The 18,294-nt window shown below is 39.3% G+C and overlaps 1 protein-coding gene across 1 annotated transcript; it reads left to right on the forward strand.

The window, feature by feature from the left end:
* Positions 1-4,934: 4,934 nt before the first annotated feature.
* Positions 4,935-17,029, forward strand: LOC139455400 (uncharacterized). Its single transcript, XM_071236955.1, has 4 exons — positions 4,935-5,067; positions 12,871-12,913; positions 13,331-13,937; positions 16,376-17,029. The coding sequence occupies exons 3-4, from the start codon at positions 13,335-13,337 to the stop codon at positions 16,700-16,702; spliced, it is 930 nt and encodes a 309-aa protein (XP_071093056.1). The 5' UTR covers positions 4,935-5,067; positions 12,871-12,913; positions 13,331-13,334; the 3' UTR covers positions 16,703-17,029.
* The last annotated feature ends 1,265 nt before the right edge of the window (positions 17,030-18,294 follow it).

Genomic DNA, 18,294 nt, shown 5'->3' on the forward strand with positions numbered 1-18,294 from the left:
AACCGTACTTTACTGTAACCTCGGTTGTCTCAGGCAACTCAAAGTTTATGTTTGTACCCAGGTGAGCCGGGGTTGACGAAGGTATGATGACCCAAGTAGCCTTGGCTGACCAATGTTAGCTCATGTTAACTAGTTTACGTCATACTTCGGTTGACCTTGGTTGCCCATACCTACTGAACCCCTAGGGTTGCGGACCCGTGAAGATCCGGGGTAGAATAGGTCTTCAGCAACCCATGCTGGCTGTAAAAGGCGACTATGCTTGTCGTAAGAGGCGACTAACGGGATCGGGTGGTCAGGCTCGATGACTTGGTTGATGCATGTCATCGATCCCAAATGCGTGGATCGATGCTCATGATGTCAATCACTGGATTGTCTGGTCCAGACTCGATTATTTACAGACCGCCGTAACATATCTGGAATATTGCTGAGTGCGGCGTTAAACAACAAGCAAACAACCCTGGGGTTGCGAGTTCAACTCCAAGCATGGTTGTGGTCACATATCACTGTGGGGAGTTTCGACTGGTGGCAGCGATCGTACTGGGAACGGAATGTCGCTGTGAGGAGCTTGATAACATATTATGACAGGGGGACGACTCTTTAGAGCCTTGGCCGTCTGCTCTGCTCACTGCCTCAATGTCTGACAATGGTAGGGTTCGCATAGAGCTCACGCACGGACCAGGGCTCATGTGACGTTCATTTTCATTAGCTTGCTAAAATCAGACATCCCACAAAACTACGCCACATAGCGGCCGCATGAATTCAAAGGTAACTCGCCGCACTCAGCAGCTCTATGAAGGCGGCATGTAAATACAGTTTTGGAAATAATGTAGGTATCTTTGGGGGAAACGGTGACGAAGTGTTGATAAGTCACCTGCTTGGTAAGTGTGCGATTTTCGTTTACACTATTCTGACTAGCAACACAAAGTAAATAGTTCACCTGAACATTGCTTATTTTATCATGTTTATATTTTTACAGTCAAAATGTGCAAAGTTTTCACTTAGGACATTTATTAAACGCCTAAATATTCAGTTATTTAAAAATTGACTGAAAAATATGCCCATCTGTATTATTGTGATAACGAATTCCTGACAATTTTATGTTTAATATCATCACCAAGTGACTGAAAATGTCATTAAAGTACATTTCTATCTTGTTTGGCTTCCAATCCTAGCATAATTAATCTGTTGTCATGTTTTTAAGCCCTTTTGACCGTCTTAATCATTTTTAGTCATTCTGTTAAATAAATGGACAGATGTTTCAGTCAATTTTTATAATGACTGAAATATTTAGACATTTTATAAATTGCCTGAGTGAATCACATTTTACAAATTAACTGTAATATATACACGCTTACAAAGGCAAAGACTTGCGAAAACATCGACTGTCGGGCATCGAAGAATTTCCCAACCAAGACGTAGAGGAACAAGATTGAATCTGTTGTTACAGCAAATGAAGGAAAACAAAATGCAACTATCATAATTATCACCTACCAAATTTATGTGTATAATTTTAGGCAGCTTCCTTGTTCGAAGAATGTATCCGTGAATATCCACATAAAGGAACAATATCCCACACGTCTGCAGCTGTACAAAGAAACTTTTTCGATGTCTCGGTAACAATCAAATATTTTAAAATATCAATATCGTTTCGGGATATTATAACCCGTGTTTGTTTCTCAACTGATCACTTAGTTTGTTTCAGGTGTTTCACATAGGTGTCAAGTCTCAAAGGTCAGCTGAGAAAGCCCACGTGACAACTATTTTCATAATGTCCACGGTTCTAAAAAAATCCACTGAGTTAGATAGCAATGAGCAGTCAATCAACGTATTATTGGTTAACCCTTTGAACAAAGTATGTTGTTTTTTACATCGGCACTTCACGCCATGATATGAGTGTACCCTTTGCTTTAGTAAACCTACACATGTAAACACTTACTTTTGACATATCCACTGTGCAAGATAACAATGATTAATCAATCAATGTATTTTCTGTTTATCCTTTGATGGCTCAGTTGCTTTACAAAAAAGTAAATCAACTGATCATTCATCTCTTGCTGGGCTGCCATGTGCATATTACGTAACACAAATTTCACCTCACTTCAAACCTGGATTTAGATTGAATAATTACCCCAGACACAAGAAATGCCAAATGGGAACCTTTATCGTGTAATCTGAGTGGTGCTGCCACTAATTATACCTGTAATAATTTCATCAACTGAGCATCAAGTGAATGAAGACAAAGACACAAGTGTTGGGTTATACCAGAAAACATGGATGAAAACAAGGGAGTAGTAGTCGTATTAACCAAGCAATCCGAAATCCGAAAATGCTTTCATTGCAGGGATACTTTTCTATTATTAAACTTTAACAATCAGGGGTATTTCCAAATGACGACATCCGATGAGCTTCCGTCGTTCTTTTTGTCTGTTTGTTTAGGCTGAAGAAATTAATTAATCAGTGTTCAAAATGCTTTACAGACGGTAGCCCAGTCTCTTGTCACGCTCAGTTGCGTTAGCGAGCAAATCGACTCGCGGCAGCTTGTGTGCCCTAGCGGCCAGTGTCAGACAGCCTCGATGAAGCCAGAGATTAGTGCCCCTTTACTTCCAATGAGGAAACAAGCCCGTGAAGTGCCTCCAGCACAAGGACATTGGTTTACTAATCAAATGGTCTGCCCGGAGAGAGGAAGGTCCGGGGTTCGATCCCCGGCCGCGTCACACCAAAAGACGTTAAAAGATGTTACTTGTTGTTACCCTGTCTGGTGCTCGGCATTAAGGGGATAAAACAAGGACTGGTCGGCTCGGAGTCAGTATACTGTGTCTGTGGGATATTCATATTAATCTGCGGCATGATATCTAAGTGGGCAAGCACTAAAAATTGGCATCAGTCCGGACTAGTACAAGCACGCACGCACGCACGCACGCACGCACGCACGCACGCACGCACGCACTCACGCACACACGGCCGTAAACTGGAATATACTCAACTGAGAGACAACAGAAAGTTCTCCAAGATTTGTTTGTTTATGTAATTGAACATTACATCGCTATACAAGTGCAATAATCTTGGACGCTACGTTAAACCCCATTTCACCTCACTTCACTCATTAAATGTAAGTCCCCGAGACACTCGTCCCTACTTTTCATGAACACCAGTTGCCATCACATTTGATAGTGATTCATCAACACAGTCAGAATCGGACGATCGACTCTGCTTTTAGCAGATGTTTCTTATGCAAATGGAAAGGGTTTTGTTGCTTTGATTTGAAAAAAAATGTCTCTTTCATTGAATAATATCTTCCCACGGTTTGAACATGACCTCAGCCAATAACGACCTCAGGCATTAGCTGGTTTTAGAACTTGACAGTAAATGGTTCTAAAACATAAGAGTAAAGTGCTATACGCACACGTACACGCACACGAACACGAACACACGCACACACACACACACACATCTCTCCAGAATGTCTCTTTTAAATACCAGTGTTCAATACGGATCACACACACCACTTACATATACTAACACACATACACAGACTAGCACACACACACACACACACACACACACACACACACACACACACACACACACACACACACACACACACACACACACACACACACACACACACACAGATACACATACACACACTAGCACATACACACATATATTAACATTAACACACACATACACCCACATAAACTAACACACACACCACTCACATACACTAACACACACAGATAGACACTAACACACATACACACACTAGCACACACACATACTAACATTAACACACACATATACTAACACACACACTAACACTAACACACACCACTCACATACACTAATACACAGACAGAAAGACACACACACTAGCACACAAATAATAACACTAACACACATGTATACTGACACACACATACATATACTAACACACACACTAACACACACACACACACATATGCTAACAGATACACACACACTAACACACACATATACTAACACACAAAAAATACTAACACTCAAACATACATATACTAACACACACAGATACACTAACACACATACACACACTAGCACATACACACACAAACTAACATTAACACACATGCACTAACACACAAATCACTCACATACACTTACACACACAAACAGACACTAACACACATACACATACACACACTAACACATACAGACAGACAATATGTACACAACACACACGCAAACAAACGTACACATACATATACATACATACATACATACATACATACATACATACGTGTATACATAAACGCATACATACATACATACACACACGCATACATACATACATACATACATACATACATACATACATACATACATACATACCCTTTCCATATTCATAAGAAATCCATTGAGTCCATTGTTCGATTGAAAAATATCAAAGGCGGATAAGTTCATCAAATGTTTTCCTGCAATCAAAAACATTTTTGCGGCCAGTAAACAACCTGAATACATCCCCAATTATTTCAATACGAGCGTTAATATAATGTTGAAAAAGAAGACCATTAGAACGATAGCAGTATTAACACGCGTCTCTCTATTTCCAATTACAGTCTCAACTCTAAAGCCCAACAACAACAACTTATTTTCACATGGAACGGTGGAGCATTGTCAGAAAACAATCCATTTCTACGTCAATATTTGATCGATAGGTATTTCATTCGAGACGGAAGCAGGCGCTCCCTGCGTTTATGAGCAGTTGAAATGGATATTCTATAGCTGTGCAAAACCCCATAGCGTTTACAATACATTCCAACCAGGACTTTTATTTGTTAATTACCGTAGCTGTCGTGCTCTCCCACCATGCGGGGATTGCAGTGTATTCAGATTGTTTACCTGGATTATGCCAAATTGACTAGACCAGGTTTGGATAGTGCTTGTCTGATGATTGAGCCATCGGCGTGCTTCTCCCGGGATGCGTTACATTATGCACATGATAAAGTTGAGAAATAGAAACGGGTTTCAGCATCAACCAGCACAAGGATGTATTGCTACTGGTGACAGCGTTGACGGCGATTAATCGGTGTAAGTAACACTAATTTCATTGCCTGGTCATATCAATCATCAGACCGTGAAGATCCTGGTTAGAATTGGTCTTCAGCAACCCATGCTTGAAAGTAAGGGGTGACTAACGGGAACGGGTGGTCTGACTCGCTGACTTGGTTAGTGCATGTCATCGTATCCCAGTTGGTAGATCGATGCTTATGATGTCATTTACGAGATTTTCTGGTCCAGATTTGATTATTTACAGTTCCGTCGTCATGCAGCTGTGATATTGCTGAGTGCGGCGTTAAACAACAAACAACCAATCAGTTTGAGCTATGCCGTGCATATTGACAGCTACAGATTCAGTATACGTGGATTCAGAATGTTCAGTGTATGATAACCTGCAGTCAGTGAAACACTGTTGGGCCAAAGAAAGCATACGCTTGAAAATTCACTTTAATGACTGCACTGTGACATTGCGACCCCAAAGTTTATTGAGACGTCATCTTCGTCACCTGTTGGTTTTTTTTGGTGTTTTTTTGGCTGCACTCAGCAATATTCCAGCTATATGACGGCGGTCTGTAACTCATCGGGTTTGGACCAGACAATCCACTGATTGACACCATGAGCATCGATCCAAGTAATTGGGATATGATAACAGGCATCAACCATGTCATAGAGCCAGACCACCCGATCCCGTTTGTCAAACACTGTCGCCTTTTCCGGCAAGCTTGGGTTGCTGAAAGTCTATTCCACCCCGGATCTTCACGGGTCCAGTTTGACAAGGTTTTCTTTGTTTGTTTGTTCTTTGTTTGTTTGTTGTTTGATGCCGAACTGAGCAATATACCAGCAGTATTAGTTCAGACAATCCAGTGACCACCCGATCCCGTTAGTCGCCTCTTACGACAAGCATAGTCTCCCTTTAGGGCAAGCATGGGTTGCTGAAGACCTACTCTACCCCGGATGTTCACGGGTCAAACCTATAATATAATATCGTCTATATCATCCCGTAGCAACTACATCACAATCGAGTAACCATTTCTTCTTTGGCTCATTTTGAGCCACTGTCAAAATTTGGGTGTATAGTTTGTTTTGCCCGGGCAATTTAGGACAAAGTGTCGACATGCATATGGACGCCTACAGCAGTACGGGTAGTCAGTGAAACAGTGGTTTGAAGTGCACCGTCAGGAGAGAGTCATTGCTTACATGAACGCCATGTAAGGAGAAGGTATTAACTAGCAAACAATGGCGATGGAACTCTCGATAATGAGTAAAACACACCGAGCGTCACATTCAAGGACAAATTCATGAATTTATGAACATCTTGCAAATGAAAGGTTTATATCAGAAAACAATACGGATGCCGTCCTGGATAACCTATAGTAGGTGAATCATGCACCGTCCCATTTGAGGTCAATTTAGTACATGTAAGCAGAGACCATATAATAGATTATATGGTCTCTGATGTAAGAATGCCATGCAAATGGTTGTTGGTTGGTTTGTTGTTTCACGCCGCACAGCAATATTCCAGCTATATGACGACGGTCTGTAAATAATCGAGTCTGCACCAGAGAATCCAGTGATTGAGGATCGATCCACGCAATTGGGATACGATGACATCAAGCAAGTCAGCGAGCCTGACCACCCGATCCCGTTAGTCGCCCCTTACGACAAGCATAGTCGCCTTCTGCGGGTTGCCGAAGACCTGTTTTACCCCGGGTCCTAATGGGTGGTACAAGATGTCATCACTATTTGATAGTGATTCATAAACACATGCCTATGATACAGTGGACTGAATCAGTGACAAAAATGAAATCCCGTAGTTTGACATATGTCCCCATGTATTTTCAGGTGAAAATTTGACTTGCCTTTGCATGTGTTTGTGACGGTGCCACCGGTAGGGAAGGATACGCTCACATTTTCGCGAACACCTGTTATCAACACTATTTGATAGTGATTCATAAACACATGTTTATGATATAATCAGAATCATACTATCGACTCAGCTTTTAGCAGATACTTCTTTTGGATATGGAAAGGATTTTGTCGATTTTATTTAGAACAACGTGGATACGTTTCATTGCAGCTCTCGATGAAGTATGGAAGTAAAGCAAGCCGTTATAATTGCACCGTCACACTGGATAACAAAGTCACCTGGAAAGAGAACTACACACATATGGATGATAACAGACTTAATCATTTGTTTAGAACATACCGAGTGCCCCGGTAGTGAAAAGGTTGTACACATTTGGCATTACACAAGAGACTAATATAAGGATTTATCACATTCGAGGATACAAGAATTACTCAACGAAAATCTTGAATTTGAAGGAGTTTGGTTTGAGTACAGATGGCATAACGCGTTCCAGAAGTCTATCCTTTCTTTGCAGAATGTGATAGAATTTAAGTCAAATGAGTGAGTGAGTGAGTATGGTTTTACGCCGCGTTTAGCAATATTCCAGCAATATCACGGCGGGGGACACCAGAAATGGGCTTCACACATTGTACCCATGTCGGGAATCGAACCCGGGTCTTCGGCGTGACGAGCTAACGCTTTAACCACTAGGCTACCCGACCGCCCCTTAAGTCAAATGAAGGGAAGCAGGGAGTTTGATGGCATCATGGTTTACGGATGAAGAATACAGCACAAGGAGGATATGATAAGCTGTGAGGTCACACACACACACACACACACACACACACACACACACACACACACACAGAGAGAGAGAGAGAGCAACGCACACACACAGAGCAACGCACACACACAGCAACGCACACACACAGCAACACACACACACACACACACACAGCAACACACACACACACACACACACAGCAACACACACACACACACACACATACATATGAAGGGTAAGAAATGAATTGACTAACTGAACTCCATGACCCCCTGTCATGTTCTAAATGTTTCTGCCAACAAAAAACAAATTTATTGATTTTCACCAATTTTCACCAGTTGTGTATTATCGAAAAACGTTTATATTTTAAAAAATAAAATGTTAATTATATTTTTGAAAATACAACCGAGAAGAAGTATTCTTTGAGCCCGTGAAGATTCCGGGGTAGAATAGGTCTTCAACAACCCATGCTTGCCGTAAAAGGTGACTGTGCTTGTCTTAAGAGGCGACTAACGAGATCGGGTGATCAGGCTCGCTGATTTGGTTGATGCATGTCATCGTATCCCAATTGCGTGGATCGATGCTCAAGATATCAATCACTGTATTGTCTGGTCCAGACTCGATTGTTTACAGACCGCGGTCAAAAAGCTGGAATATTGCTGAGTGCGGCGTTAAATAACCAACCAACTAAGTATTCTTTGAGTGCTGATTAACCCCCAGTACAGTTTATGTTTTTGATATTATGATATCGCTAACACTAAGATATTTTCAATTGAAAATCAAACATGATAAAATCACCTGACATGTATGGTAAATATCATTAAGGTTAACTATTTACTGTGACTAGGTAAATATCAAGTTTAGCTATGTGCTGTGACTAGGTAAATATCAAGGTTATCTATGTGCTGTGACCAGGTAAATATCAAGGTAATCTATGTGCTGTGCCTAGGTAAATATCAAGGTTGTCTATGTGCTGTGACCAGGTAAATATCAAGGTAATCTATGTGCTGTGCCTAGGTAAATATCAAGGTTGTCTATGTGCTGTGACCAGGTAAATATCAAGGTAATCTATGTGCTGTGACTAGGTAATTATCAAGGTCATCTATGTGCTGTGACTAGGTAAATATCATCATGGTTATCTATGTGCTGTGACTAGGTAAATATCATCATGGTTATCTATATGCTGTGACTAGGTAAATATCATCATGGTTATCTGTGTGCTGTGACTAGGTAAATATCATCATGGTTATCTATGTGCTGTGACTAGGTAAATAACATCATGGTTATCTATATGCTGTGACTAGGTAAATAACATCATGGTTATCTATGTGCTGTGACTAGGTAAATAACATCATGGTTATCTATGTGCTGTGACTAGGTAAATATCATCATGGTTATCTATGTGCTGTGACTAGGTAAATATCATCATGGTTATCTATGTGCTGTGACTAGGTAAATATCATCATGGTTATCTATGTGCTGTGACTAGGTAAATATCATCATGGTTATCTATGTGCTGTGACTAGGTAAATATCATCATGGTTATCTATGTGCTGTGACTAGGTAAATATCATCATGGTTATCTATATGCTGTGACTAGGTAAAGATCATCATGGTTATCTATGTGCTGTGACTAGGTAAATAACATCATGGTTATCTATATGCTGTGACTAGGTAAATAACATCATGGTTATCTATGTGCTGTGACTAGGTAAATAACATCATGGTTATCTATGTGCTGTGACTAGGTAAATATCATCATGGTTATCTATGTGCTGTGACTAGGTAAATATCATCATGGTTATCTATATGCTGTGACTAGGTAAATAACATCATGGTTATCTATGTGCTGTGACTAGGTAAATAACATCATGGTTATCAATCTGCTGTGACTAGGTAAATAACATCATGGTTATCAATCTGCTGTGACTAGGTAAATATCATCATGGTTATCTATGTGGTGTGACTAGGTAAATATCATCATGGTTATCTATGTGCTGTGACTAGGTAAATATCACCATGGTTATCTATGTGCTGTTACTAGGTAAATATCATCATGGTTATCTATGTGCTGTGACTAGGTAAATATCATCAAGGTTATCTATGTGCTGTGACTAGGTAAATATCATCATGGTTATCTATGTGCTGTGACTAGGTAAATATCATCAAGGCTATGTATGTGCTGAGACTAAGTAAATATCATTAAGGATAGCAATGTGCTGTGACTAAGTAAATATCATCAACGTTATCTATGTATTTGTACAATATTTATGTTATAGATACGTATTTTTACAATATCTATGTTATAGATACGTATGTGTACAATATTTATTCTATAGATACGTATTTGTACAATATTTATGTTATATATACGTATTTGTATTGTACAATATTTATGCTGTAGATACGTATGTGTACAATATTTATGCTGTAGATACGTATTTGTACAATATTTATGCTATAGATACTTATTTGTACAATATTTATGCTATAGATACGTATTTGTACAAAATTTGTTATAGATACGTATTTTTATTGTACAATATTTATGTAATAGATACGTATGTGTACAATATGTATGCTAAAGATACGTATTTGTACAATATGTATGTTATATATACGTATTTGTACAATATTTATGCTATAGATACGTATTTGTACAATATTTATGCTATAGATACGTATGTGTCCAATATTTATACTATAGATACGTATTTGTACAATATTTATGTTATAGATACGTATTTGTACAATATTTATGCTATAGATACGTATTTGTACAATATTTATCCTATAGATACGTATTTGTACAATATTTATGCTACAGATACGTATTTGTACAATATTTTTGTTGTAGAAACGTATTTGTACAATATTTATGTTATAGATACGTATTTGTACAATATTTATGCTATAGATACGTATTTGTACAATATTTTAGTCCATAGATACGTATTTGTACAATATTTATGTTATAGATACGTATTTGTACAATATGTATGCTATAGATACGTATTTGTACAATGTTTATGTAATAGATACGTATTTGTACAATATTTATGTTATAGATACGTATTTGTACAATATTTATGTTATAGATACGTATCTGTACAATATGTATGTTATAGACACATGTATCTATGGGCAACATCAGAGAGTTTTATATTCTGACGGCAGGTGCGTGTGACTTTTCTATGAGCAAACGCTTAGCCTATGTGTGCAACGTGTACAGAAATATTTCTGTCTTAGAAACATATAAGAACTACATGTGACACGGTTTAATATTCTGCCTTCAACTAAAAGTGGCTTTGAATTACGAAATCTTCTATCCGATGTGTACGAGGGAGGAAGTCCCCAAGTGATGCAGGTCTCAGACGTTTACCACCTCGGTGAAACCCACGAGCACGGGTATGGTGCTGACAAACCTAGAAACATAAACGGGGCGAGGCGGGATTCGAACCCACAATCATAGGTTTCTGGCGTGTACAAGGGACGCAACTCTGCACAGCGAATCGCGGCGCCTTGAACGACTGGGCCACCCGTAAATATCAAGCTTAGCTATATGCTATGCCTGGGTAAATATACGTTATCCATTATCCAGGGGCGGCCGGGTAACATAGTGGTTAAAGCGTTCGCTCGTCACACCGAAGACCCGGGTTCGATGCCCGACATGGGTACAATGTGTGGAGCCCATTTCTGGTGTCCCCCGCCGTGATATTGCAGGAATATTGCTAAAAGCGGCGTAAAACCATACTCACTCACTTATCCATTATCCTCATGCTGGGACCAGGCAAATATCACCGTGACTACTGCAAGTATTCATCCGCTGTGACAATAGACAGTTATCCAAGTCACTTGTGGCTAGATAGATAATATTAAATGTAACGTACCGTTATGTATATCCGTAAATGGCTGCATATTGTGTCACATTTGATAAAACACATCTTTATGAACGTATCAAATAAAACTGAAAGGATTACAAAGAAAAATCTTATGCTTTGACCCAAAAATTAAAAGTATGAATTTATTAACGTTTCATAACCTTTCACAATTCATAAGAATTTACACTTTCTCATATACGATTACTTATAATATTTTTTCGTACATATTTATCTCACAGAACAGGCCTGTTAATCCGATAATACGCGGTAATATGCTTATATTTGATGTGACCATTTGCACCTTAATGACCCAGGGAATTCTGCCACGTTGATCAGATTGAATTAAGCGGATTAGAATATATAGTGTGACCCTAAACGCTGGATACCCTGGCAGAAATCAACATTTCTCTAACACAGTCATAATAAGACAACTAATAAATTCCATTCATAAAAACAATACAAACAGCGTGACATGAAAACTTGACATTATTGTTTGCAGACAATAAAGTCTAACAGTTATATTAATCATCACTTTACAGTATCAATAAAGATTACGGATTATTGCCTGGGGTATATTGATATTGAATAATTGGATCAATGATCAGGCCTCGGCTTAATATGTATTTATAGTTAGTGCCAAATTTACAAATCAATATAGAGACGGACTACAAACGCATAGGGAAAACTACCTGTGACGGATATATATTCTGACGGCAGGTGGGTGTTACTTTGATATACAAAATATTTCAGCACTTATGTGGAACGTATATGTACAATATTTATGTTGTAGATGCTTATTTGTACAATATTTATGTTGTAGATGCGTATTTGTACAATATTTATGTTGTAGATACGTATTTGTACAATATTTATGTTGAAGATGTATATTTATGCTGCATATACCTGTATGTTCAATATTAAAGTCGTAGATACGTATTTGTACAATATTTATGCTGAAGATGTATATTTATGGTGCAGATACCTGTATGTTCAATATTTATGTCGTAGATACGTATTTGTACAATATTTGTTATAGATGTATAATATTTATACTGCAGATACTTGTATGTTCAATATTTATGTTGTAGATACGTATTTGTACAATATTTATGTTGTAGATGCGTATTTGTACAATATTTATGTTGTAGATACGTATGTGTACAATATTTACGCTATAGATACGTATTTGTACAATATTTATGCTATATAGATACGTATTTGTACAATATTTATGTTGTAGATGTATAATATTTATGTTGTAGATGCGTAGATGTAAACTATTTATGCTGCAGAGGCCTGTACGTATAGTATTTATGTTGTAGATACCTATGGGCAACATCCGAGAGTTTTATATTCTGACGGCAGGTGCGTGTGACTTTTCTATGAGCAAACGTTTAGTCTATGTGTGCAACGTGTATGTAAATATTTCTGTCGTAGACACATATAAGAACTACATGTGACACGGTTTAATATTCTGCCGGCGACTATCCGTATGTACGATGAGTGTGTAAATATTTCTGTATTCTACAGGACTACCCGTGAAGATCCGGGTCAAAATTAGTCTTCATCAACCCGTGCTTGTCGAAAGAGGCGACTATCGGGATCGGTGGATTAATTGGTCCAGACTCGATTATTTACAAATCGTTGGATTATTGACATTATTTTATAACAAACAAACTAATAGCAGGAGATAAATTTGAACATGTTCTGAAATTCAAAAGGTATTTTCGTCACCATCTGTTGCAAACGCAGTACCAAACTTTTCTTATCTTTTATATGAAGGAATATGTCCATCCCAAGAAAGGAACGGAGGCCAACACATGAATTTTTGTCCGAACTGTCTGTTTCTCAAAAACAGCGGCTATCAACGGAGAAACACCATCTGAAAGTACGGTTGGACAAGCTGGACGTACAACGAAGACGATCACTGGATGTTATAGATAGTGAAAGACGTATGATATGTAACAGCTTACAACTGCAGCAGCAGGACCAAAATAGACTACGGAATCGCCAACGTTCGGCAAAAGCGGACAGAAGAAACGGAAATGAATCTGGACCAGAGGTTTCACATCCGGGTTATGTCCGCATGTCCCCGACTCCGGAATCCATATCGATTTCTCGTTCAATTTCTGTCGACTTGGGAAAAAATGGCCGTCGCTTGTCGGTTCCTTCGTCTAGAGACCACCTTCCAAAGTCAGCCGATGCCACCAAGAACCGGAATTCAGACCTTCAGGATGTAGAGAGGGCAAAAAGAGCAATGAGTCCAGCAAGAGTTCTCTCCCTTGTTCAGAGACGTAACAGCGACACATCAACCTTGACTTCTCTAAGCGTCATCTCGAGATCAAGCGGAAAGGGATTTACGTTTTCACAGACACCTGAAACAGATAAGGTAGGTTGACACAAAAGTTATAACAGACATTCGTGACCAACTCGTGTTATTCCGGGACAAGCCGAATAGCGACTCGTGCCCCTCTCGTGGCCATTTTTGCGACCGGGTTCCGTCTTACCGCAAACGGGCATACCTAAAACAATTGTCAACTCGTTGCGCAATGGTTCACATATATTTCCCCATATATTATATATATTTCAGAAGCAATTAAAAGCACATCGGGACATGCGGATATATACAGTATGATTGAACACATTAACTGTGTCTTGGGTATATTTTTAGATGCAAGACATATGTAAAATCAAAAAATGTTTCTGAGGGATTCTTTGACGAAGAACTTGAAATCATACGCGCATTCTGATTGGTTTGTCGTATCGATAGTGGGGACAAGTCTTCTTGCAGGTAACGGAAAGGGGCGAGTGGTGACGAATGATCAACAGAATGTGACATATAAATTGGCAGTAGTTTAGATCGGTAGAAGGTCAAAACGACCATACAAGTCGAATTAGAAACGGCCAATTTCAAATTGTTTTTTTTATTAGGTACGTTTACTGATTTTAAGAAAGGTCAACTGATTATAACCTTCAAAAGTTTGGATCATGATTATAATGATACAAAAGACATTTGTCTGATTCACATGTCCTTATTATGAGCACGTGAAGATCCGGGGTAGAATAGGTCTTCAGCAACCAATGCTTGCCATAAAAGGCGGCTGTGTTTGTCGTAAGAGGCGACTAACGGCATCGGGTGGTCAGGCTCGCTGACTTGGTTGATTCTTGTCAACGTATCCCAACTGCGTGGATCGATGCTCATAATGTCAATCACTGAATTGTCTGGTCCAGTCTCGATTATTTTACAGACCGCCGTCATATAGCTGGAATATTGCTGAGTTACACAACAAACAAACAAACATTACCTTTCATTCAGAAATAGATGGAACTATCAACTTACATTATTTTTAAAGAATTAACTGTTGATAGAATTTAATCTACTGTACATAAACACTCGTTACTGATGTAATATAAATGGCTTAAGCGTTTGATGGTTCGTTAAGCTGATTAATTCGACCACAGTAATCCCGTTGTCGCGAGCTTCAAGGGACCAAAGAAATAGTTCGACAGATCCGGGGTCCAGACAAAAGGAGTCAAATGTAACACATCGTGCATGTTTCTTGTCTTTGGTGTTGTTTTTTTTTGGCTGTTATAGGTCATTTACCTATAAAAAAACACACCACCATAGAACGCCATCTTCAACTGATATAAGTATTCAATGTACACAAATAACATTAGTATATGGGCGTTTTTACTATTTTATCCATTTTCACTAATACCAACTTGTTTTACTTAGTAATAGTATTGCCATCGTTTTATTCATGCATATAAGCAACTATTTTTTAAAATATAATATAGTGTAAATACTGTGTAAAAGAAACTTATAGAAACAAACGCACGCGCACACACACACACACACACACACACACACACACACACACACAAACCTTAAAATACACCATAGAACCCAAGAATGCATACCTAGAAACAATGAATGTATATCGTCAACCCAATGACCCAATAATGCACATCTAGAACCCTAGAATGCATCCATAGAACCAAAGAATGCATATCTAAAACCCTAGAATGCACCCCTATACCCCAGCAGTCGTCGCGAAAGGGGATAAAAACAAATGTGAAATTCAGATAAATTATCACCAAACACCATTTAATTGTATTTCCCGTTCTGCTAGGCATTGCTTTATATGCAGAAATATAGATTACTGTGTGTATTTTCTCGTAAACTAAGCTGGAAACAGCAATCAGCTGTACACACATTTTCTACCAATCTACCGGCGATTCGGTTAAAAAATACGCAAAAAATATGACTTCAAAGAATTTTGTAATGCAATGATCTCATTGGCCAGCTGAGATAGCATACATGACAACTATGTTCATGATGTCCACGGTAAAAATCCATGGAGTTTAATAACAATGGGCAATCAATTAAATAAATTAAATAATTATGTCTGGACCAGACAATCCAGTGATTGACGTTATTATCATCGATCCATGCATTTGGTATACGATAACGTGCATCAACCAAGTCAGCGAGCCTGGCCAGCCGATCCCGTGAGTCGCCTCTTACGACAAGCATAGTAGTCTTTTACAGCAAGCATGGGTTGCTGAAGACCTATTCCACCCCGGATCTTCACGGGTCCCCTCGCTGGTCAGAAGCCCAGTTTGTTGGGTCGCTGGCGCTGATTGGGTTCTGGAAATTACGCGGGCTAATTAAAATGGCGCCGGCTAGACGACTGAAAGTTGGAGTGTTGTTTCCCTTTAATATGTCTCAAATATTGCTGAAGCAATGTAATACCCAACTAAAATAACTCCCTTACTCTTATTCGAGCAATGCTGTTGTTAACCTCACTTATTTCTTATTTTCAGCTGGCCCAAAAGATTGTTCATAGTGACGGCGATTCAAGGAGGAGGATGTCCATGCCGACGTTGTTCCCGAGCCTCAACACGTGTGGCTCAGCCAAACTACAGTCCTCGCGATCTCTCGACGCAGACGCAGGCACACCAAGATCAGTGGAAAGACGCCTTTCCTTAAATACTGACAGGAGTCGGATTCTCCGTCGTAATAGCATCAAGAAAACACAAGATGGCGCTGTAGACAAAATGGCGGGGATGCACAACGTGTTGCAAAGATCCGCGATCTTCCAGATTCAGGAAAACGAGGGTTCTGACGAAAATGAGATGAATGGCTCGTGAACGACAAATTGAACTAATGCTTATTCATATCATCTTCCCGAGGCAAGGGAATTTACTGACTATGAAAGTCCAGTGTCCACCCTTGCTGAACTAGACTGGAATTTCGGAGTAATATTTTGGCTGGACTAACGAGTCTATGCATAGTCCAATCATCGGTTGACATCCGGTTTGTAAACAGCTCTTTGTTTGTTGTTTAACGCCGCACTTAGCAATATTCCAGCTACATGACGGCGGTTTGTATATATTCGAGTCTGAACCAGACAATCCAGTGATTGACATCATGAGCATCCATCCACGAATGCGATGACATGCATAAACCAAGTCACCGAGCCTGACCACCCAATCCCATTAGTCGCCGTTGCAGGATTTGCGTAGGCAGATCGGCGTCGACAGATATTTTCCAAATCTTAAATGTTCTTAATCAAGGTGTTCACGTGATTTGATGCACTTCGCGAAGTTACTATATATATCTTGATTATCGATCAGATGGTCTTGACTGGTTGCCGCCATTTTGTTCGAAGCAAATGCTAGCGATATGAGCGATGGAATCTGATTGGTCAATAGAGGGAAATATGAGGGACATAACTCGATCTAGCCTAGAACCCCAGCCCGGTTCGGCAAGGGTGGAAACTGGACTTTCATTGTTAGTGATCACCCTTGCCTCGAGAAGATGATTCATGTGTGTGAATATTGTAAATACGTATAGACATTGCGTAATGTAACGAGTGAAACATGTTTATGTTTATGTATTTCTACATCACATTGCCGCTCATTAAATAAAAAAACAAAACAAAAAAAAGATTTGCAAACAAGTTCTTTCGTCGAGTATTCTTCTTTTGAGGGAGTTACATTCTACGACGCTTCGAACATTATTTCATTTTCATCACATCCAGACCATAGAAAGACAAAAATGAATTTGGTCGCAGAAAAAAGGTCCTCAGGAACCTTGTCTTAAGGCGAGTAAATGGATCGAATGGTCAGGCTCAGTGACTTTGTTGACAGCATGTCATTATGTCAGATGGTCGACACTTGTACGTGGGTCGACACTAGTGCTGTTAATCAGTGTATTGTTTTGTCTAGACTCAACTCACAAAACTCACAAATGCTATTTCTGTAGCATCGAGAAATAAAGATCAGACACTCATCCGAAAAGTATGTCGAGTGAGTGAGTTATTAGCTAACATCGCATTCCATTCACAGACATATGGCGAATATCATACTTTTAATACTTTAACTATATTTAATACAACTAATTCATATTAAAGGATGAAAGACCGAAAGAAAGACATGACCGAAATGCAACACAGTGGACTTCGCTTTCGCCACACTGTAAGCCTCACTCACTCACTCACTCACTACAGATGGAAGTGGCTTGGCCAGTTAATATGTAATGTTCCTGAACAAAAGGGGACCTTTGAGAGTGAGTGAGTGGATGAGTGAGTGAGAGGATGAGTGAGTGAGTGAGCGAGTGAGTGAGTTGGGCTTAACACCGCTTTTAACAGTATTACAGTTATATCGCGGCGTGTCAGCTTAATGTGGAAGGAAAGCCCGAAGTGATGCGGGTCTCAGACATTTCCCACTTCAGTGAAACC

The sequence above is a fragment of the Haliotis cracherodii genome, unplaced genomic scaffold, assembly GCF_022045235.1.
Source record: "Haliotis cracherodii isolate W230 unplaced genomic scaffold, xgHalCrac1.p SCAF_11, whole genome shotgun sequence".
In the NCBI taxonomy this organism is placed as follows: domain Eukaryota; kingdom Metazoa; phylum Mollusca; class Gastropoda; order Lepetellida; family Haliotidae; genus Haliotis; species Haliotis cracherodii.